At 41.0% G+C, this 22,323-nt stretch overlaps 3 protein-coding genes and 1 long non-coding RNA gene across 7 annotated transcripts in view; 2 read left to right on the forward strand and 2 right to left on the reverse strand.

Moving 5' to 3' along the window:
• Positions 1-1,411, reverse strand: part of LOC116929407 (protein pangolin, isoforms A/H/I/S) — a 29,109-nt gene extending 27,698 nt beyond the window's left edge. The window contains exon 1 of one of the 3 annotated variants that reach the window (XM_032936625.2): positions 81-1,411. In XM_032936625.2, coding sequence (XP_032792516.2) covers positions 81-254 — 174 coding nt within the window. In that variant the 5' untranslated portion in view covers positions 255-1,411. The remainder of the gene's footprint in view (positions 1-80) is intronic. The other 2 variants (XM_032936626.2, XM_032936624.2) reach the window with 2 other exon arrangements.
• A 1,762-nt stretch (positions 1,412-3,173) lies between these two features.
• On the forward strand, positions 3,174-5,042 carry LOC116928568. Its single transcript, XR_004397308.2, has 2 exons — positions 3,174-3,449; positions 3,610-5,042. It is a non-coding gene; the product is annotated as an uncharacterized LOC116928568 (long non-coding RNA).
• Positions 5,043-6,782: 1,740 nt separating this feature from the next.
• On the reverse strand, positions 6,783-9,952 carry LOC116928609 (heterogeneous nuclear ribonucleoprotein H2). 2 transcript variants are annotated; one of them, XM_045178507.1, is made up of 11 exons: positions 9,827-9,952; positions 9,455-9,520; positions 9,324-9,378; positions 9,058-9,147; positions 8,836-8,994; positions 8,502-8,654; positions 8,161-8,299; positions 7,538-7,770; positions 7,272-7,444; positions 7,098-7,214; positions 6,783-7,031 (listed from the first exon to the last, which is right to left on the reverse strand). In XM_045178507.1, the coding sequence occupies exons 3-11, from the start codon at positions 9,346-9,348 to the stop codon at positions 6,930-6,932; spliced, it is 1,191 nt and encodes a 396-aa protein (XP_045034442.1). In that variant the 5' UTR covers positions 9,349-9,378; positions 9,455-9,520; positions 9,827-9,952; the 3' UTR covers positions 6,783-6,929. The 2 variants fall into 2 exon arrangements, with proteins under 2 accessions (XP_045034442.1, XP_032791605.1); XM_032935714.2 differs by having other exon boundaries at positions 7,272-7,447.
• Positions 9,953-10,990: 1,038 nt separating this feature from the next.
• LOC116928564 (bicaudal D-related protein homolog) lies at positions 10,991-21,661 on the forward strand. The gene is made up of 7 exons (XM_032935661.2): positions 10,991-11,738; positions 18,555-18,770; positions 19,231-19,347; positions 19,435-19,878; positions 20,247-20,693; positions 20,806-21,063; positions 21,161-21,661. Exons 1-7 carry the CDS (start codon positions 11,460-11,462, stop codon positions 21,338-21,340), a joined length of 1,941 nt encoding a protein of 646 aa, XP_032791552.1. The 5' UTR covers positions 10,991-11,459; the 3' UTR covers positions 21,341-21,661.
• The last annotated feature ends 662 nt before the right edge of the window (positions 21,662-22,323 follow it).

Below are 22,323 nucleotides of genomic sequence, written 5' to 3' on the forward strand. Positions count from 1 at the left end.
TGTCTCTTGTGGGGGAAGGCTAAACAGAAAGATTTCCGACGGAAAACACAATCATAATCAGGTGGATATATACGACATACCTGTGATTCTCCTTCAGTTACAAGACTAGATTTGTCTTCTGTGAGGGAATCAGATTGACGTTCTTCTGCAATCAATTTCTTTTCTTCTTCACATTCTTCGTCGTGTTTGAACACTTTGATCTCGTCGGCATCGCCCAAGTCATCACCGTCGCTGCTTCCGTTCACGTGTGGCATTTTTCGGTTTTATAAAAACCAATGAAGAATACAAAAAAAAAAAAAAAATGGGACGACCCCCAGACGGCAGAAACACGAGGCTGTTGCTGCAACTTGATAAATCCAGGCCTAGACTAAAGATAAGATGATAATGACTGTACCACCATTCATGATGGCAGCCTTTCACAGCGCCATTTCACGCGCTCCCGCGCGAACACACACTGTACACACAGACACAGACACTACACACCCAAAACGCGCGCCTTTAAGATGATGTGGGTTCGGCAAGTGTATTTTCTAGTTTTTTTATTTTTTATTTTGTCAAGACTCCCAAATTCTTTTTTTTTTTTTCGAAGAGAATCTCGCGATATCCAAATAGAAAAATCCCGGACACACCACACGTTTTTTTTTTATCACACCGTGTAGAATAGATACACACTCACACACCACACAAATACACACACACTGTAAAGGAGGGGAGGGTTTTGTTGCTTCACTTGTTACGTTGTTTAGCACTTGGCACCAGCACAGAATTTTCGAGAGACACGACGATATGTACCACACAAAACACAATCCGAAAATGTCACAGTGTTTTTCCTCCCTTTTTTTTTGTGTTGCTTCGAAAATGGCCACTTGAAAAAAAAGAAAACAAAAAACGTGCTCGTGGATGCAAGGTCTCTCTCTCTGATTCAAAGTGTGTGTGTGTGTGTTCCCCCTGCGTCTGCGTTTGTAGGATCGTCAGCACAGGACGGCCATCTCGTCTGGAAGGCCCAAGTCGACTGGTTGGCAGCACTAGTACACCAAGACGTGGTGAGAAATGGGGGGGAAAAAAATTGAAACGAGTAATATGCACTCTGGTGGTCAAGACGTTCAACTTTTGTATGCAGGAAAAGAGGGCGCGCGCGTTAAGATGTGACTGCGGGGAGCGCACGCCTCACAAACTTTTTCTTCCCAGAGTGAAAAATATAAAAAGAGAAAAAAAGGGAAAAAAAAGAGCGACCCTCGGCTTCCTCTTTCCTTCTACACAAGTGTGTATAAGAACGGGGCGGCTTCGACTACGGCGGCGGCGGCGGTAGTAGCGGTGAGACTAGTGGCGGCTTGGATAGGGGGCGGCGCGTAGTTGGTGTGTGTTGCGGCTCGTGTATACAGGGAAGGAGAGAGAGAGGAGCACCGTAGCCGAAAAAGGCCCGACACACTGGGCTCTCTGCCGGCAAAGGGCAGCAGCGCACGCAGTCACAAAATATAAAAAAACAAATGAAACAACACAAAAGGGGGTGGTGAGAAGTTGGAAAGTCTCCCCTTGAGGCGACGAAGCCAGCCAATCAGAGTGTGTTTGGCTTTTCCACCTTCTTTCTCCCACCCACCCACTGCCCGGGCTCCTATGCCATGTAAGCGCCTTCGAATGCGCGCGCTTTCATCACAGACTGACCTTAGCAACACCCAATAGGGTGGTGGGCGGACGGTTTTCTTGTAACTTTTTATCAGGGTAGAGAGATGCTAGTGTAAGTCATGTGCCGGCCCTGACCTCTGGTTTAGAAAATGCGCACCAGAGTTCTTCTTCTACAGAAGAACAAGAAGAAGAAGAAGAAGAAGTTAGAAAAAAAAAAAAAGAAGGCAAAAAGAAGTTTTTGAAGAAATAGCCGCCGGCGTGGCTGGCCAGTTTGATGTGGGGGAGTGGCAGGTCCACTTTGTTGAGAAGGGTGGATTTAACTGAACAAAGATGGAGGAGGAGGAGGGTTGGCTCTTTTGGGCCTAGACCAAATAAATGGGCAAAAGAAGAAAGAAAAAAAGTTGAAGAAGAATGGATGGTCAAAGAGGAAATGGTGGACAACAAACCACCACTACCACGTTTCTTTTTACAACCAGCGATAAAAATGTCTCCACACACACACACACACACACACACACACACAGTTCCACAGTCAAGTTCTTTTTCTTTTTTTCTTTTTTTTTTCAAGGGAGAAAATCTCTCCCTCCCTCGTCAGAAAAAGAAAGAAAGAAATTCGAGTCCTTTCACGCTAACCCTCCCTTTTTTTTTACCCACCTGACCCAAAGCGCATAACCAAAATGGGAGAAATTGGAGAGGGGAGGGGGGTCCAAGATGGCGCTGAAATTTTTTCGCGGTACAAGAAGAAGCCTTGTTTGAGTATTTATAACACTTTGCTAGAAGCAAGCAGCACCCTTTTTTTTCTTTCTCTTTCTTTCTCACTTCTTTTGCCAGCGTATTAGTAACACAACACACCTGGTGCGGTGATCAGGTTGCCTTTTGAGCAGCGCACACGTCGCTTCGTCGTCCATCCTCGTTGGCTAATTTGATGGATTTGACACGGCGGCAAAACGAGGGCCTAATATAATGAAAAACCTCTCACACCTACTCACCCACCTACTTTACTACCGTTTGCGTTGGGTTAAGAGTCCATCGATCAATTCTTTAGTTGATTGACCAATCGCTCTGTTATTATTAGACACCAAGTACCACAAGACGGTTTCGCTTGTTAGTCGGAGGGGTAAAAAAAAAACAAAGTGGTAATTGTAGTTGTAGTAGACATCAAATACCTGTCGGTCAATATTAGCTCACGCAACTGGAATCGAATTCTTTTTATTGTTTTTTTTTTTATTTTCAAGGAAAAATGAAACCGGCTAGCTATTATTTGCTTTATCTCACCCGACTGACGGACCGACCAACCGGATATTTATTTAACCATTTTTTTCTTTTTTCCTTTTTCTTTTTCTTACATGTGTGTGTCGGGCGTCTCTGTGTTTGGCACGCTCGTCGAAAGAAGCTGAAAAAGTGACAACAAGAACAAACAAGACAAAAAGGAATGCCAGATTTTTATTCCCTTTTTTTTTCTTTTCTATTCTTTTTCAATTTTCATTCTTTCTTTTTCTGAAAAAAAAAGAGGAAAATAATGAAAATACACACACACAGACACACAAAAACTGTATTTCTGTGTGTGTGTTTTTCGGTCTGTCCGGCAGCTGGTTGCCGTTGGCGCGGTCATCAAATACACACACGCACATATACACAGGCAAGAAACACACCAAACAGATTCTCTGATAATGTTATCAGCAACAGCAGCCCCTGCTCTGCCGTATAGGAAAATACGAGGCAACGGATACACACCAAAACGAAAGACTTGAGGTTTTCTCTCTCCTATCTTTCCTCTCTCGTGTTGTTCAGGTGTATAAGGCCAAAGCCAAGATTATCAATGTCAGGTGATGGATCTTTTTTTTTTTTGTTTCTCTGTCTCTCTTCTCTTTCTCTCTACATTTCTTTTGCTTTTTTGTTTCCCACCCACGACATAAAGTGCACGTTTTTATTGTGTCGAGGAAAGCGTCTGCTTATTCACGACATACTTTGCAATTCCACTCCTAGATGGCCATAGCGCTCGGAGGCAGACAGAACAAGAAGACAACAAAGGGTTTTCTGTTTAAATGAATACTGCAATTTGATTCCGAATAGTATATTATGCATAACAAATGAGAGAACCATTCGAAAACACATAAATCTGAATGCAGGAAGCCCAGAATATACCTTAACAGAAAACAACAGCGAAAAATCCAGAGAAAATGTTTGTTTCTTTCTGTAAATCCAAAAATAAGTGGAGAGAGAGAGAGAGAATGTCATTTACGGAATGTCAAACGAGAGAGAAAAAACAATATCATATAAATAGGAATGATGGGAATCTAATCAGATTTTTCGGCTTTCTGGCGCTCACACCATGGCCGGTCGCTACTGAAACAAGGAAGAGGTAAAGAAGGCATTTACCAAAAGAGACTGGGAGGAACAGATGAAGCTTGGCTATGAATAATAATAAAAAAGTTCCATGGGTTGGTTATTTTCGGAGGAAGAGCTGCACCGTGCTGCTCGACAGATGTCGTCAACCGGCCAAAATTTTCTTCTTGTCCCGTCAAACAACAACAACAAAAAATGGTGGAGGCCCTTCACTTCTTGTAGACGTAACTCTCAGCGCCGCCACGTCCGAAACCTAAAAAAGAAACGACAAAGACACAAGGTGAAAATTAAATTTTGACATTTTTTTTTTCTTTTTCGGCTGAAGAAAAAGAGACACAAAACAAGACGTATTATATAGACATTAGTCATGTTCCAAATTCCCGACTGACCAGTATAAAAATCTTCATTAAAATAGTAGCATGTTTCTAATTCGTGCCCAACAGGTTTTTCTTTTTTTTTTTTTTTTAGATGGAAATCTTGACTTTTTTTGTAACCAAAGTCAAGTCTTTCTCTAACATACATAATATCCTGCCTCTCCAATCTCCATCCATGAGGAATGGGCTGCATAAATATCCGTCTGACAACCGCCGTTTTTTCTTGTTTTGTTTTGTGAATGTGAATGAAAGTTTCCAGCAAAAGCAAAATGTTAAGAAAAAGTAACAAGTGGTTGCGTTTTGATGAATAGCGGGTTCAGTTTGTTGTCTAACTTTCAAACAACTTCAACGAAAATACGGATAACGAAGCACGATACTAAATAGGGTTTGGTTGTTTGAGTTCGTCCATCTCTTACCTCCTGGACCGAATAGAGCTGAATAGCACGGGTTGTTGCAGTACGGCTTGCCTTCGTGTTCAGCGTGCTGCGTGTTGTTATTGTACACACATGGATAGAAGAAGAACAAGAATTCAAGAATTAAAAAAAAAAGGTTTGTCTCCAATTAAAGAGAGGCAACAGCCATCATTTGTTTTATGTTTCTCTTTTTACGTACCTGACCAGGAACCAAAGTCTTGTTGCATTTTTCACATTTCAAGCAGAGCCCATGCCAGTCTTTGCCCAAAGAAGTCTTCCTCTCGGCTTTATATTTTTTCAGTTTCGGGAATCGAAAGAAATAAAAATAAGAGATGAAATTATTAATGAACGAGAATATAATGCTACTTTAATCCATCAAAATGCCTTAAATGGGTTTACATTGATAAACAACATGATCATGATTCATAAGACTAGCCATCAAACTGTCCACTGGGAGAAAATGAGCAAGTCAAATTGTCAAAGTCTGATTCAGAATCATCCATTCCGTCCCGCATAATCTATTCTTGATGGCCCCACTGTAGTAGAGTCCTCCTGCTAGTCAGGCCATACATGGTCAACAAATCTTTTTTTTTTTTCAACTCTTTCTCCCCTGATTTTCTTTTTCTTTTCAGTCTGAGTTTTCTTTAACAAGAAGAGAAAAAAAAGGAACGGCAGCGCCACGGGTGTTTCGACTCGGAAACTCAATGTAAATGGGCATGAAAACGCCGAAACCAATGAGCCGACAAGGCGCGGACCGGCGTGAAACACCCAGTTTGAATTCCACACAAAAGAAAATAATAAAGAATAATAAAAAGAATAAAAATGGCCTTTTTTTTTATTCTTTTCTTAGAAACCATGGTCCCGTCAACCACAGGTAGATAAATTTTCCAGACATGTTAAACGATACCGTAACAGATCGACATGAAGCTAGACATTGACTCAATTGGAGTGTGATGGATGGAAGGTTTGGGCTACATGGTTGGCCTGGGTACTTGAACTCTCCTTCGATTTTTCATAAAACACTAGTCACGATATATTTTAGCTTTTCGGGATTCGATGACATCAGAATGACGCATAGTCGTTTCCTATTACTTTTGCTTTCCATCTCGCTACACCAAGTGTTGTTTCACTCATTTTCTCATTTTAAACTTCATCCCTCATCTTTCCTGTTGTGTGTGCAACAAGTGGGGGAAGAAAACTAAAAAAAACTCCAGTGACCTTTAAAGGGCATATAATAAACATCACATTCTCTTTTCCCTCATCCATCTAAAATATTTAACAAAAAAAAAAAAACCTATTCCCCTTGCTTTTTTCGATCCAATCAAGATCATCAGCCAAAATATTTTTCGTGGACAACATAGTCACATTTTTTTTTTTTCAATTTAACAGGACAGTTCTCGACCATTAATCTTGCAACTGTCAACACGATATTATCTCGTTTCTTTCGGATTGCACGCACATCAGTGATATTAACGAGAAACAAACAAAAAAAGCCCATCATCCCTTCCAACGGTAGCAGGCAGTAGCCAACGTGTTCCAGGCATAAAAAATAAAAACAAAAAACAAAAATAGCCATTCTTTTCTCTTTTCCAAAAACAACAATAAAAATATGGATATGTAATCGCTCGACTTACCAAAATAAACAGGTTTGCTGCATTTCGGACAGTTGGGCATGTTGGTGGAATGTTCGTTGTAAGGGCAGAAACGGCGTGCGGACGGCAAGGCTCGAACCGGATGACAAAATAGTAGGATCCTATCCTCGACGTTATATACCCACAGACGGACACGGTTTCCCAACCCATGCGGGTAGTGCCGGGCGCAAGCAACGGATGACGTAATGTCCTCATTTGCTTAACCCGAAAGTTCGAAAAAAACGCTCCAACAACGTTCGTTCCTTCTCACCAACGTGAGAATTTTCCGTTACTCGCGTAGGCACGTTCTCTCATCAATCAAGCAAATCGCACACCACAAACAAGATAAGAAGGTAGTAAAGATAAAAAGTAATAACCGTCTTTCCAGTATAAAGTTTACGTTTAAATGTGGTGTGTATTACTTAGACGGAATGCGTACAAACGACAGAGCCACAATCTTTATATGAAAAATGGGGGGCGCAGAATAGATTAAACCGATGAAAATCATTGTGGGATAGAACGCAGGGTACGAACTAAGTAAATCAATTGTCGTAACCACCTCCATATGGAGGGCCGTATCCGGCAGGACCAGCAGTTGAGTTAAGAAACAATTCAATGTAACGATGTTGCATGTTACATTTATCCTACATAGATAAGATTTTTCTAATCAATAAAAATGACTTGAATAGAGAAACATTTGACCATTTTACCCTGCTCATTGCACGAACGGCATCCTCGTGTGTAGCAAATTCAACATCAGCTTCACCTGAAGCCCGACCTTGTTCGTATCCAATATGTATAGCCACCGGATGCAATGGATGGAAGAACTAAAAAGAAATGAAATTAGATCACGAAAAACGATATGTCACGACCTCAAAACATACTTCTGCAATATCATCCTCGGACGCCCTGAAGGGCAATCCACGCATGTGGATGCGATGCCCGGATCCTTCATCACCATATAACGTTTTCAACGTCCGCGGTCGCTCGAAACTTGGTTCCATGTATCGTGGTGGTCCCCCTCCATTACCCCAATCGCCTCCACGCATGTAGGGATCTTCTAAAAAATTAGCATAAAGATATTAAATTATGTACTGTAAATAGACCAAATCTAAAGAATGACAAAACAAAGAATCCACCATATTCTTACCTCTTCTTCTCATGTGCCCTCCTCCATGACGCATTTGACCTGGACCACCGCCGTAGCGATCTACATTGCGGTCGTATGGGCTAGGTCGACCACCTCCGTACCTATCACCTCCTCCACCAAAACGACCTTCATGCGAACCGCCTCCACGGCCCCCTCCTCCGCCTCCGCCACGAGGAATGCTTGCTAGAGCTGCACGAGCTTCACTCAAACTACTGCGGAATATCTCAATATACCTATATAGGTGGCGGAACAAAAATAATAATGTTACCAACAGTTAAAAAGAAAGAATGGCACAGAAAAGAGAAAAAAGCAAGCCTCTTTGAACCGTAACCACCCGGTAAGTCAGCTCGCAGCCAAGTTGGGCAAAATGCAGAAACAGATTTGACAAAACGTTGGTTTGCATGGATTTTTTTACAACCAACAAATCGTGATTCACCACATCGATGACGAAAATCCGGTTTGTTCGAAATCATCCCAACCCACCCTCGAAGGGGATGGTGAAAGATTAGGAAGCTTATAAAAGACACAAATTGATACAACGTACACTTTCTCGACTAGCGAGTTCACTGGAAACGAAATGAGGATAATAAGAGAAAAGGGTTGTTTATGTTTGAAGTTCCCACCTGTGCCCGATCTTTTCCTTGTGTTTCTCTAGAGCCCTCTCAGCTAGAGCAGAAGTTGCAAACTGAATATACGCTTCGCCCGTGCTCCTCCCAGAATAGTCCGTAGGTAGAGTTATTCCGTTTGGCACTATCTCCAACCCTGCCCCAAAATGTCATCACACATCAAGTTTGCACTCACAGTAATTAAACGGAAGGGAAACCCAATCCGCTGCTTTTAAGGTCCACCGATCCTCAGCCACAGCGAAAAAGATCCACCCATATCAATACCAATAATAATCCCAACTCCATCACGAGGGGAACAATTCAGAAAATGTAGTAGGTCAAATCTGAGAAAACTGTACCAGTAAAGAACTGCGCGATCTCCTCCTTGGAACAACCGAAAGGCAATCCACGCAAACGGACAAAACAATCATCGTCAGATGAAGGTGCAGCAGCGTTCGGTGGTCCAGATCTTTTGACCATCCATTCCATTTCAGACCGTTTGGAACGAAAAACTGCAAAAAAAATACGGCAGTGAAATTCATGCGACACATGCAAAGCTTTAATATTCATCTAAACTGAATCAGTAGTCACCAAAGAGTTAATATCATCAATTTTCATTGGCCTGGACACTTGCATTTTGTGTCATCATTTGTTATTTCCCTATCACTAACATTAAATAAAAGTAAAACATACCCTCAATATAGCGAGGACCAAGGTGCTCATTATGCTTGGTCAGAGCCCTTTCAACATCCTCTTCACATCCCAACTCAAGATATCCCTCACCAGTAGGTCTTCCTTCCCTTGTGTATGTCATATGAATACCAGCAGCACCCCCAACAATATTTGAATCCTCTTTAATAGAAAAAGAAAAAATGATCATTAAAAGAATTAAGGACGGCAAATTTTGAATACTACCGAAGAATTTGAGGATATCGTCATCGGTAACAGCCCATGGCAACCCTCTTAAACGCACCACGAAACCATCTTCGTCTGCCATTTCTTTCCCTGTAAAAAATTGCCTTTAATACACTATTCAAGCACAGATAAATAACACTCTAGAAATACAGTTCAGAGTCATGCATGTCTAATAATTTGCTCGTCCTCATTTGCAACATTGTGCTAATCAGAGAAATGTATCATCACTGTACAATACCCAAGAAGTGTGATGAAACAACGCTTACCTTTGGGTTCGGGAGCGTCACTCATTCAAATATCAGGTGTTTTCAGGATTTTTGCCTAGGTAACCAAAAACAACATAGAAGATGAAGTAAATTAATGAATAACTTATTCTGCACCAAATAAGTATATGTACCTTGTTAAAGCAACAATACTGTGCTTTATCAGAACTATACTAGAGCAGTTCTAACCCCACCGTGTCCTAAAAAAAAACAACAGAAAAGACATGAATAATAGATCCAAATTTCATAGAGATGTTCATCATTTGATAGCTAAGTAAAATCAAAACTTCCAGCTGTTGTGACTACAAAATTAGGTAACTAGAATAATTCAATTTGAAAATGTCCTATACAGGATTTACCAACACGAGTAGAAAGCTATAACGTTAAAAGCTTTTTGCAAGAATTTTTACACTGCAGAACATACGGCAACATTAAAACCATAAATTAAACTATATCGGCCAATATAAGTATAAAGCAAATAAAGACACGTTTACAAAATAACTTACAAGATTGTTGAGACAGCGTATGCCAGGTTGTAGGCTTCCCCACGCCGACGCCAATATGAATGTAAGCGTGGTGCGTATATAAGACGTAGAATCGCATACGTGATACAACCGGTCTATTTTCTGGAGGGAAGGGAAAAGAAAATCAGGGGAAGGGGCGGAACTTATGCCACCTTGACAAACTTATTCAAAATGCATTTTGAAAATGCAATGAGAAAACTAGCTTTTTTGAAAATTGATCTACATTAATTCGTGTTGGTTAAAATGCAAGAAATATCCTACCTGTTTGTGCAACAAGTAATTAATTGCGATCAATTATTTAAATGCGTCAAGAATTTTGAGGACGCTAACGAAACCTGCTGCCATCTAGCGGTAGTTTTTATATGTGTCGAGTTAAGTTTTCAGCTTCTTAATAAGTTAGAACAATCGGGTGAAAATAAGCTTATGGCAATGAACTAATTTAACTTTACTAATTTAACTTTAATAAAAATGTTGAACAAAAATGACGTTATAGTAGCCGCAGGATCGTCAGCTAAGTTAAGAAGTGGTAGATAAATTAGTGGCGTAACTCATCCATCAAACGTGAAAAGTGCTAAATCATATTGACGGAAAACAATTGTCAGATTTTCAAAGGGTGCACTCTTGATAAACAGATTAACTTAGATAACAGAACTTAAGGCTTTTGCTGCGCTTTGAAAAATAGTGCCTTAATGCTGTTTTGACTTGCACGTACAGATGCAGTAATTAGATCGCATTGTAAAGACGATAACACTAACCAGACGCTATGAACTGGCTGGTAACCAAACAAATTCCAAATTGCACGCAGACTTTTTTGTTTTGTTTTGAAATGTTACGCCATCCGTAAAATGTAAAGAAAGTAGATAAATATTCTCGAATGAGTAACCCTCAAAATGAAACTAAAGCACACAAAAAACATGATCTCACCAGATAAAAGCCGGATGACACATATTCCGTTTGCATCATTAAATTTGATTTCAAGTCAATTTAAATCAAGCGGCCGTCTGCGCCGACTGCTAAACAGAGGGAACCAACTTCCAAATGAATTAAAGATATAGCCTTCGGCCACCGTTTTGATTGCCCCTGCCAACGAAAAAGAAAAAAGGGGTGGGTATGGGAACGATAGTATGAACAGTACCTACCAACCGCCAGGTGTGTCTGCAGTGTAGCGATGTTCTCCCGGATCCAGGACTTCAGTACATTGAGAGCCCTCGGCCAGAGCTGACGTTCGCTAAACCATTTCCGCCCGGCCCTGTTTTGTTTTTTTTTCGTGCCTGTTTGTGAAAAGAAAAAGGGAACAGGCAAGCAGCTGTACCGGTAGTGCAGAGTGTGTGCGTTTTTCGTTGTTTTTTATTATATCGTGTGTTACCTTGACAACGGCTTGTTTTGACGACTGGACTTACGACAAGCGCGTAGAAAGTCTTTGTTCCTTGTGTGCACATGACGACATATTTCCCTTAAAAAGTTGAGCTTGCCCTGCTCGAAAAATCAATCGGATTAGTTTTGTTGTGCCATCGTTTTTTTTTTTGTTTTTGTTTTTGTTTCGTTCACATATTTTTATTCTTCTGTTGGCGCTTATCGGATATGAAAACTTGGAGTTGCGATTCGCTACGAGGCCATGCCCGGCGAAAATCGTCATCAGTCTCGTTCTAATTTCAACGGTCATCACATGTTGGACGATTACGCCATCATGGAACAACAGCATAAACATCAGCCTACGGCTGATCATTCCGAGCCGGTGGGTAATGGAAGTCTGCAAGAACTTTACGCTCAGCTGGTCCAGAAGGAGCGCGATCTCCTGCTGGCCGCCCAACTGGGCAAAGCCTTACTGGAGAAAAACGAAGAACTCGGTCTGCAAAACGAGAAGATGGCCGAAGAATACTCGCGGCAGTTGGAGGTTAGTCCATGCAAATGCAATTACTTGTTTACGGTTTCCTTAGTTTTTTTTTTTGTTGTTCGCCTTCTTCCAAGTCCAGCTCAGATAACAAAATTTAAACCTCCCGAACAACTTATCAGTTACTGACGTCAACAAAAAAAAAAAATCCTTACGTTAAAAATTAGAGCTGGGTCAAATAGAGAGAAAGAAAAATGATTTCGTGAGCATTTTCTAACACGAAGTAGGTGGGATCGTGAAGAAAATATCGGCTACTAGTCTCCTTGCCAAAGGTCGTCAGCACATCTTAAAAAAAAAAAAAAAAGAGAAAAGTTGACTTTACGACTCACGTTTTTAAAAAGAATCAGGACAGCTACAAGGGCCTTTGTTGGGTTTCACGAAAGCCTATTGTACTGAGGCCGTTTACGTCAACGGGTAGAGCACGAGACGGTAATCGTCCAGGAACCAAAACAAAGTCCAGATGAAGAACCAGTCTCATCTCATTAGTGCAAGCAGCCAAGCCTGAAGAAAATAAAAAAACCAAAATAGTTTCAATATTGCGATGCGGTGATGTTACACATATTTTGGTTGATTATTACCCCCCCCCTCCCCCAGTCTGTCCGATTTATCATAGTGCTTGTCCTATCTGACAGTTAAGTACCGAACTAGTCACAGTATGGAGATCTGACTCATCAAAGAGACGTAGCCCCGTTGTCTGTTGGCCGTATCTCTCCCTTTTTGTCGTGCGTGTTTTTTTTTTTTCCAACCTGAAAAGGCCGGCCCTGTTTCTTCATAACTTTGTAATGCAGCAATGAAGGTGTTTCGAGGGCCAATTGGTTTACCAACAAGGCCTCCCTTTTGCAGATATGATTCGCCTCCTTTTCTTGTTGGCATTTTGCATGGCTTTTAGTTTTGGGAACACAAGTATTTTCTAGGCAATTGAAAATAAAGAAAATGGAGGGTAGGCAGTTGCGGATGGCCAATCATGAAAGAAGAGAGAGTTTTTTTTTCGGTGTTGTTGTTTCGGAAGCTGATCTCGTTCTATGCTTTTCGTCTTTGGTTTTCTCTGCTGTGTTGGTTTGCTTTACAGAAAAATTTGTGTTCCTTTTTCTTCCTGTGAGCCCTTCCATGCTCATTGTCTCTATAAACATCCAGCGAAAGTTAGCATTTTTTGTTCAGGGAAATCAGCTACTGTAGCGAAACTTGCGCGACAACGATTTTTATGAAAATACCGGAGACGATGTGGAACAATCAACAATCGATCAGGCTATAACTTTCCCTTTTTCTTTCGTTTGCCTCATTTTTCAGAGTTGCTATTTTGCACTAAAAACGCTCAAAAATAATTGACTGACATTATGCAAATGAAGCTGGAAAGCGAATCCACAAAAATTTGTGAAACGTCGGCAGAAACGCGGGTACATTTGATGGATAGACTTCAAACGGGTTTCCTATTTTGAAATTGAAAAACAGTCTCCACATAATAATCGTGTATCGGATTAATTAGAATCACGCATACCTCTCGAGTCTCGTTTGCGTGTTCCAAGTCACGAGACGACCGTTTCGGTCCGAATCTGCTAGTCACCTCGTGAAAGGGAAAGAAAACAAAGTCCCGAACAATATGCGTGCGTGTAGACGATTCGATCCTTGATTATTGGGTTAGTCGAGGTGAGAAGCTGCAACCAACTGGAACATCATCATAATTTCGTATATATATACACACATTATTTTTTGTTCGTTTGGTTTATACCTGTGTTTTTCCTCACTTTCCTGACTGTCTACACACACCGCGTATTTTTGTGTGTGTAAAGACCCTGAGTATCTGGCGAGGTGTGCAACTTTTTATTATCTTCAGTTTCCAGTTATCTGTAAAAAAAAAAATGAGGGCTATAGTATTTAATATTATGATTAGTGTGCGTGAAACCGCATAGTCCACAAGACGTTTCAAATAGTTAAAAACAACACGCTGAAAAATAATACAACGAAAAGAAGATAAATAATGTAAGACGGGAAATTGTGAGCCAGACAACACGTCCTTATTCTCTTAAAACCTCATCTTCTTCCGTCGACTATTCTTTGTTTTTTTTTATAGTATTGGCCATTAAGGGAGTCGATCTTGAATGCACAAACCGAAACCGAATGAGAAAACCGCTTCCGTCCGCTCCGACCTTAATGCACTTTTGCGCAATCCTTGAAAAAAAAATGATCATCTTTCTTTCATGGCCCCTTTTACCTACTGTCAGCAAAAAGGATGTATTGGAGTTTCTTTCAGATGTTGAACCAGATGCTCAAATAAAAGATGAAAAGGCAAAACGATCGTATCGGAAAATCGAAAAGAAATGAGGTTGTGCGTCATTCTCTGGCACAGCAAATGGCGCGCGTCGTTTGAAAAAAAAAATACAAAATAAATAAGTCGACCTGAATTATTTTACCTATAATGAATTTCGATGGTAGAGCTTTGGAATGAATAAGCGAGAAAAGGAAATTAGAATTTCAAACAGGAAATCAAAGCCAACTTTCTCCCTCAAGAGATGAAGAAAAAAAAAGGGGGAAGTGGTGGACGATTGAATCATGGCGGAAGCTTTTTTTTTTTAAGGTTTCCTTTTATTGTTTGTATCGCCGCCCGTGACTTCAAGGTGAAAATCGTTGGATATGGCAGTGAAGACGTGGAACGCATCACCTTCGAGCCCTTCCCAGATAATTAAGAATTATTATGATGCTCGAGGTTAGAATTATTGACAAGTCCTCAATGAACACCTTCTCCAAAGCCCTACCTTCTACTCAAAAGACTGCAGACCAATTTCCGGTACCCCCCTCCTCTAAATAACGTATTGAACCGGAGGTGTTTACTAAGAAGCAAAATATTAAAAACAAAAAAAAACCTTTCTAACCGAAGATGACCTCATCTCTTCATCCGGCTGCACTCTCACTCGAACATAGGCGAAAACCCACGTCTGCAAAATTGTGATTCATTCAAACACGCACCCTTGTATCAAGGCCACACACACTATGCAAATGAAGTGAAGGTGAATCACGACTTTTACTTTGTTGATGACGTCATTTTAAAAAGAAACACGGCATAATTTTTTTTTTTTTTTCGCAATATAGCAGGAAAATAAGATAAGAGTCGAGACAATTCGAGTCTCTTAACGTCTAACAATATTTTTTTTTTGCGCGCATTCGATTTTGTCATGCGGGACCAGCAACACAATTTCTCTTGCGCCTTTTACTTTTTTAAAAAACATGGCCACCCACATTTTCAAGGAGTGAATAGTTGCCATTTTTCCTTTTTTTTTAAATTTAGCTTCTTGTTTGTTTCGTACATTCGTTCCTCCCTCATGTTTCTTGTTAAATTTTTTTTGCTACTCATTTGGAACAAAAGAAAGAAATATATTTATGCAAGGAGCTCTTGTTGTTTGGGTTGTGTTAGTTAGGACGTCTGTGTTATTCCCCCACATTGGCGCAATAAAAAGCTGACTCAAGTTTTTCTTCATCATCCAAAAGGGAGGAGACCACCAACAAAATAAAAGTAGAGGGAAAAAGAAAGAAGTTCGCGTGTCCGCTCGTCCGTCGCTATTCACGCTTCACAAAGTTCCCCACGCCCACCTTTTTTCTTTCTTTTCCTGCGTTGCAATTTCGTCATCTGGTCGCCACCTGACCAATCCCTTTATTTACGATGATGCAAACCATATTAAAGAAAACAGAAGAATTCATTTGAATGGGAGTGTCTAGATAATTTTTTTTCTCCGATTGCCGATATCGTCGGGAACTGCCTACGCGCAGACACAAATTCGATTGTACCGAGAAAAAAAAAATAAGAACAAGATCTGCGGGCGCCGTCATTTTTTAAAAATTTGGTACGAGGTCACACGCTCCGGTGTTTGCGGCCGGCCGCAACGATCAAAAATTCACGGACGGGTTGTTCAACTTATTTTTTTCTTCTTATTTTGGGTTGGGCCCTTTAATATTTAAATTTTTTGTTTCCTTTTTCCCTAACCGACCCGGTATAATGCATGAAAAAAAAAAAAAAAACATTACCATAATTCCCCAATTGATTTTGATCAGACATTTAAAATCCTAAAACTTTATGATTTTTTACTAACCCCGGATTTGATTCCATCGCGATGACGTTTATCGTCATCACCGGGCGGTCGTGGAAAGATGGCCACGATGGGCGCATGGACCCGCCGTGTCGCAGATGTCGCTATTTCAAACATCCCGCGTCCATTTTTTTTTTTTTTTATTTAACAAAAGAAATAGAAGCGGCCAAACGCGCGGAACGCTGAAAGTCGTACGCGACATCCAATAGACTGGATCGTCGAGTACAGTATATAACCGTTACCTTGGGCATATAGCAGCATCGTTATTAGCCAGGGAATATAATCACACTATCTACGCACAAAGGAGAAGACCGACGCACGAAAGTCGATGAGAACCCGGCAAAATGCAGCCGAAAAAAAAAAAAAGCAACGGATCGGAAATTATTGGAAAAATAGGAACGATGTACAAAAAAGAATCTCAGTTCACGTTCGACACACACAAAATAAAACGCAATAAGAAATGCAAATGGCGGTCGTCTGCGTGTTCAGTTGACGTCCGGTCACCAGATTTTGACGACATTTCACTGACAAGTAAAAAGAAAATGTGTTCCCCCCCCCCCACTGTGTTTTTCTTTAGAGCTAAAATTAAAAAAATAACCGGAAGGATTTTTTTTTTCATTGTCATCCTGTTGAAGACATGTTTTCAAGGCAAAAGGAGGAAAAAAAAAAATAATAATAATATTTTATAAATACACAGTGTCGACAATGTTCAGCCGACTGAGACCCCAAGTTCGTAAATCGCATGTTGTTGCCAAAGAAAGAAGAAGAGAAGAAAAAAAAAATTCACCGGTCATGGCGGGGTTCTTTTAAAAACAACGAGGGACGATGGGCACTATCCACGAAAAGGCTTTGACAGGAAACAGTTCCCGTTAGACGAGGGACTGGAACGCGCGCACTGCAAACAGGTGGCGCTAGCTCAAGGCTTTTGCGTTGTTACTGTTTTCTCATTTCATCTTTTTTTTTTTTTAAATAAAGTTAGCCGAGCGAAACTTTTCGTTTTGAACACGCAAGATCCCTCCGGTATCTCGAACGAAATTATCCGAATCGCCTTCCGTCATCTTTTCCCCTCCCGAGACAATGAGCAAGAACAATTTGAAAGATGATGGATAATCTCTTATTGTTATCGTTGTCACATCTTATCATTTTTCTATTCTTTAATGGCGGGGGAATATACATTCGTTTTAGCGTCAAGTTTTTTGTTGTTGTTTTCTATGGCCTTGCGAGAATTATGAAGGATTAAAAAAACAAAAAAACATACAACAACAACATTAAGATAAGGAACAATGGGCGGGACATTTAAAAGCCAGAGAATGACAATAGGAAGAAGGTTTTTTTTTTTTTTAAATCATTTCTAGCGAGGCCAATCCCCCCTCGAGAGAGAGATTTATTCAACCGTGCCCAAATAGCTACAATTCTAATTAAGGAAAAAAAATCTCCATTAATTACTGCATCTGGAAATAGGGATGTATTTATTGAATTGCACTTGATGCATAGCGGACTCGTCGACTCTATCGCAATTATACCCAACGGCATTTTTCCTCTTGATAAAGATTCCCAATTAAAATAGAAATCTGGACTAACTATCGAGGTGATAGTTAGTACATTTCATCTCTCGCCTCCGGCTAATGCGATTCAAGCCGGTTCATTCTGTTTCATTGACACAATCCGAAATGTAAGTCTATTTTGTGGGGATATCAGAATGCCGGAACAACTCGAGTTTTGCCGCTTTCTTTCTACAAAAAACCCAAATCGAGAATCGAACTACTTTCTAAGTTGTTGGCAACAGGCAGATCGTTTCTAGCTTGTCTTTCACAGTCTTGTCATTTCCTGGCATCACGGGAACATGGTTTCGTGAGGGAAAGCTCGTTTCGACACTTTGCCAAATACTTCCAAACTTTAAAACATGGCAATAATTAAAAATCAGACTGAGTCGATGCAAACTACAGTCTATTGCTTCAGTTGACCTGAATTTTCCTCGAATTTGGATAAAGAGCGTATTCTTCTGTTGCTCTCCCGTTAGCCAACATTTCTGAATTATTTATGGGACATGGGAAAAGAAGGGAGGGCACGATCCCTGTGAACGACATTTAAGGATTTATTAGCGTTTGAACGGGGGAGAAGAGGAAATCTAAGAGACACTACCGCGAAACAATTTTGTAGGAAAAAAAAAAAATGGGAAGAAGTACAAGAACAAATGATTTGTTTTGAATTAAAAGAAAAACGGTTTACGGTTATTCGGGAAAAAGAAGAAAAAAAGGATCGTACGCAGTACGACGACTGGACTTTGTATGGGAAACTATCAGCTGGGCACTACCGGTTGGGTTCCTTCGGAAATGCTTGTCTTCCCTTTTCTTTTTCCACCCGACTGTCTAATTACATTTACGCCAAACGTGGTGTGATTCACGTGCGTACCGTTACTCCCCAAGTCACGCGGAATCTTTTTTTTTTCTTTTTCACTTCAAAAAACTCAAAATAGCGGACAGAGCCAAATGGTTAACAAGACAATATACGACAGCTTTAAAAACGATTACCTGCCATAACTAGATCGTCAATTTCGCGATATCGTAAATTACCCTATTTTACGTTTACAAGCCGATCTCGTTGTTCAATAAAAGCGACCTCATTTCAAGCCCTAAATCTGTTTTGATTTTTTTCTTTTCTTTAATTAAATGTTTTAAAATGTCGATTGTCAATCAGTTACAATCCGCTAATTGGGTCTTTTAATTATAAATTTTTTTGCCAGATTTTGGAGCAAGAAAAGCACGTTTTACGGCGGAAAGTGGACAATGTCGAGGGCGAATACGAGTCCAAAGTGTCCGAACTACAGAGCGACGTTGCCGATTTGAAACGGGCGTTGGACGAGCAGCAGAACAACGTCAAGATGGCCGAACGGCAAAAATCGTCCATCATTACGCAATTGACGGAGCAGAACCAGCGACTCACTGCCCAACTCAAAGAGGTACTCAACTGAATCAAACTATATATCCCATTCAACTTGAAGGAAATTCGTTTTAAAGTTTACCGTAACGTCAAACAAAACTTTAGTGCTATGTTCCCTAATTCTAGTACACACCCTCATAGTAAACCGGTTTTTTTTTTCTCTTGACGGTGGGGATATTGGGTCAACATTTCCTTTTTCTTAAGCGGAAGAAGCTTCAATGGGGGGGAAGGGGGGACGACAGGGAAAGTACGGGTGGATTGATTCCGGCATTGTCTACAATCAACGAGACGGACCAATGTGAATGAACAGTTATTGGCTTCTTAACGGGAGGGCTGTATAGAATACTCACGCACAACTGTTAAACCATCTGTTCTTTTGTTTGTTTGTTTTTGGGATATCAAAAAGCCTTGGTTATATTTTGATGATTGCTAATTAAAGGGGCAATTTTTGTTTGTTTCATCCTTTCTCAAATAACTAGGCGATGAAAAATGAAGAGCAACTAAGTGCCCAGCTGCAAGGCTTGCGTGATCAATTTAGTTTAAGAAAATCTAGTCTGCAAGACCACGTCGGCCATTTGGAAATCATGCGAGAAGAGGTACGAAACAATTGACTTTTTACAAAAACGCGAACGATTCAAATGACTCTCCATCTGCTTTGCTGGAACGACCAAAACAAAAAACAGATCGTGATGCTGACTGAAAAGAAAACGGAACTGGAAAGACGATTACAACACCTGCTGTCCGAACGCGAAGGTTTGACGTCCAACCTGGACGAATCGTCCGACAGGATCATGGGCCTGGAACGCCAGTGCCACGAGCAAGAAGTCCACCTACGCGAAACCCACCGTGAATTGAACGAATTGCGAGCGGCCAACGGCTCACTTTGCGAGCGATTGGAATCGATCACGAGAAATTTGTCTTCACCTTCGGCACCGAGTTTCCATCACCACAGTCATTCATTACTAGCCGAAATGGACCTATCAGCCACTAGCTCCGGTCATGGATCCGCCTCCAGTCCCAACTCTCATCCCTCACTAACCGGCCAGGATGATATCGAGATCGACGACATCGAGTGCGACGATCCTCAGGGTGAAAATTCCCTCGTCGTCGAGGAGCAAAACCAAAAGGTAAAAAAAAAAACAAAGCAGTCAACAAACATGTCGATGTTGTTTCTTTGGCCATCTGTCGGTAATGGGCAGAGAGAGAGAAAGAAAACTACCGAGCACTTGAATGGTTAGCGGTTAACCACTGCGGCCGAATCCTCTAAAGTTATTAGCATATTACACAAGGAGTGAAACGATAAGGTCCGAACGTGAAACAAAGTCCAACATTACAGATAGAGCATGTCGGAATAACATCAAAGAAAACGATACGTCAGTTGTACCGTATGACATCAAACGTAACGGGTCCGTGACGAGAAACGGAAATCAGAAGACCAAAAACGATTGATGGAAAATAAATTACTAAAAATATATGCATATTTTTTTGGTCGCAGATGAGACAAGAAATTATGGACGCCTGTGTCGCTTTGAGAAGCTTATGCGAAACGGTGCGCGCCCAAAGACGTCGAGCTTCGTTATCGCTATCATCGATGACCTCATCGAATAGCGGAGGAGGCCAAAATCCATCGGTGGGTAGCAATATTTCCGTGTTAACGGAAAGCGGTGATCACAGCAGCATTCCTCGGCTGGATGGCAAACAAGACACGGGTCTGCTCAATTACCTCGTCAAAGATATCGATCATCTGGTAAGAGGTTCGGCCTGGTTCCAGCTCGACTTCTCTCAATGCGACCAGTGCGGTCGCAGTCCGAACGACCTCCTTCAACTCGAGTCCGAGTTGCATTTGACTCAAGAAGCGGCCGACCGGTTGCAACGCAATTTCGCCGACAAGACGGAGGAATGCAAGCGTCGCAATGAGGAAGCCACATCCTTCAAAAATCAGGTACGTCTCTCACCCTCCCCTCTCGTCTCGAGAAATGAATTACTCGGTGTGCGCACCTGTTGGTCAAGACACGGGAAACGACGACCTACATGATCCGCTTTGTATTTTCAAGTTGACGCTAAAAGAGGTCGAACTGGAAGCGACTCGCGAAGAACGTGACACGGCGCGTCGGGATGTTAGAGACACTCACCTGGCCAAAGACGAGATTATCCGGAGGGCATGGGAAGTTCGTGATCAGGCCGTTGCGCGTAAAAATGCTGCAGAAATCGAACTGGCCCGTACGCGTATCGACGTCCTGCAAATCAACAGTCAATTATTAGAAGCCATTCAACAGAAAGTGGAGCTCAGCCAGCAGCTAGACCAGTGGCAGGTAAAGACAACAAAAATTCTTTTCTTTTCTAAAAAAAAAATAGGGGCTATTTCAAGGGCACAACATTTCGTCGGCTTGAATTTTTTAATTTTTATAGGTGGACATGCAGCAGCTGCTCGACGACCAGATGAAGAGCAAATTGTCTAAACAGGAAAGGCTTCGCTCGATGGCTAGTGCCGGTGGAGCCACTCAGCAGTCGCCTGGGACCACCGCTGGGTCCAGCACTTCACCTCAGCAAAGGAAAACCAAGTTCTTGGGTCTTTTCCAACGTTCGTGAACGGCTGCCCGATGACGTGTAGCCATTAGCACGCGCAGCTTCAATTATTTCTTTCGCCACCCACCTCTTTAAATTCTGCATCTGTAACGCTGCATATAATCCCCCCACCCTCCCCGTCCCTCGTGTTTTTAAAGAAACCGTTGTACCATATATTAATGATTATTATTATTAACTACTCGGCATTCGAATTTATTTAAAAAAATTAAGAAAAAAAAGGGTGGAATGTTTCGTAACTATATAAACATTTAAAAAAAGGGGGGGACGTCAAAAGTCGATTGTGAGGCAAGTGAAAAAAAAAAATTATACATAAATACGAAGGCGGATCTCGGGTTGTCTCTCTTTTTCTCTGGAATGATAATTATTAGGATTGTGATTATTTTGGGGGCACATCTTTTTCCCTTTTGTTTCCCTCACGTTTTCTACCAGTTTTGTTCTCCATTTTTTGGGGGGAATTTTTTATTATTATTATTATTATTATTATTTTCTTTGTTTAAAAAAATATGTGGGTTTTTGTATTCAGGCCGTAGGTCAAACGAACCTCCCCTTGTATCATAAACAGTTAACCAACGAAAAAGTTAAAACAAAAAATATATATTACTAACGAAAAAGAAAACGGGGAGAAAAGTAAGTAGCACGTAACGAGGTCAGAGGTATAAATAAGGAAAAAAAACTAAATAGTGGGGCCGTTTTCTCGTTGCTTAAAGAAAAAACTGAATCGTGATTTCTCGCGCACGTGTGTGCTGCTTCATATTCCCCTCAAAAATCATGTTACGTGTAATGCCGAACGAATGTTCTTTTGTGTCTGTTTCTTTATGTGAGAGTGCGTGTCTGTTTTACTGCACCGAAAAATACATGATGCAACATCTTTGCTAAAAAAAAATAAAAATAAAAACAAAAACAACTAAAAAACCCTAAACAATTCGTGAGATTCTAATTCCTTTCGATTGATTTTTCGTGAGTTTTGAATTCTTTCAAATTGGGAA

This window comes from Daphnia magna, linkage group LG8 (genome assembly GCF_020631705.1).
Source record: "Daphnia magna isolate NIES linkage group LG8, ASM2063170v1.1, whole genome shotgun sequence".
Classification (NCBI taxonomy): domain Eukaryota; kingdom Metazoa; phylum Arthropoda; class Branchiopoda; order Diplostraca; family Daphniidae; genus Daphnia; species Daphnia magna.

Bases quoted from the DNA above. Each gene is read 5' to 3' on its own strand.
- LOC116928609 (XM_032935714.2), bottom strand. From the start codon at position 9,348: ATGAGTGACGCTCCCGAACCCAAAG. The intron at 9,148-9,323 runs GTAAGCGTTGTT...AATTTTTTACAG, and splicing joins TGACGCTCCCGAACCCAAAG to GGAAAGAAATGGCAGACGAA. The intron at 7,448-7,537 runs GTAAGAATATGG...CTAATTTTTTAG, and splicing joins AGGGCACATGAGAAGAAGAG to AAGATCCCTACATGCGTGGA.
- LOC116928564 (XM_032935661.2), top strand. From the start codon at position 11,460: ATGCCCGGCGAAAATCGTCATCAGTCTCGTTCTAATTTCAACGGTCAT. The intron at 11,739-18,554 runs GTTAGTCCATGC...TTTTTTTGCCAG, and splicing joins AATACTCGCGGCAGTTGGAG to ATTTTGGAGCAAGAAAAGCA. The intron at 18,771-19,230 runs GTACTCAACTGA...TCAAATAACTAG, and splicing joins TCACTGCCCAACTCAAAGAG to GCGATGAAAAATGAAGAGCA.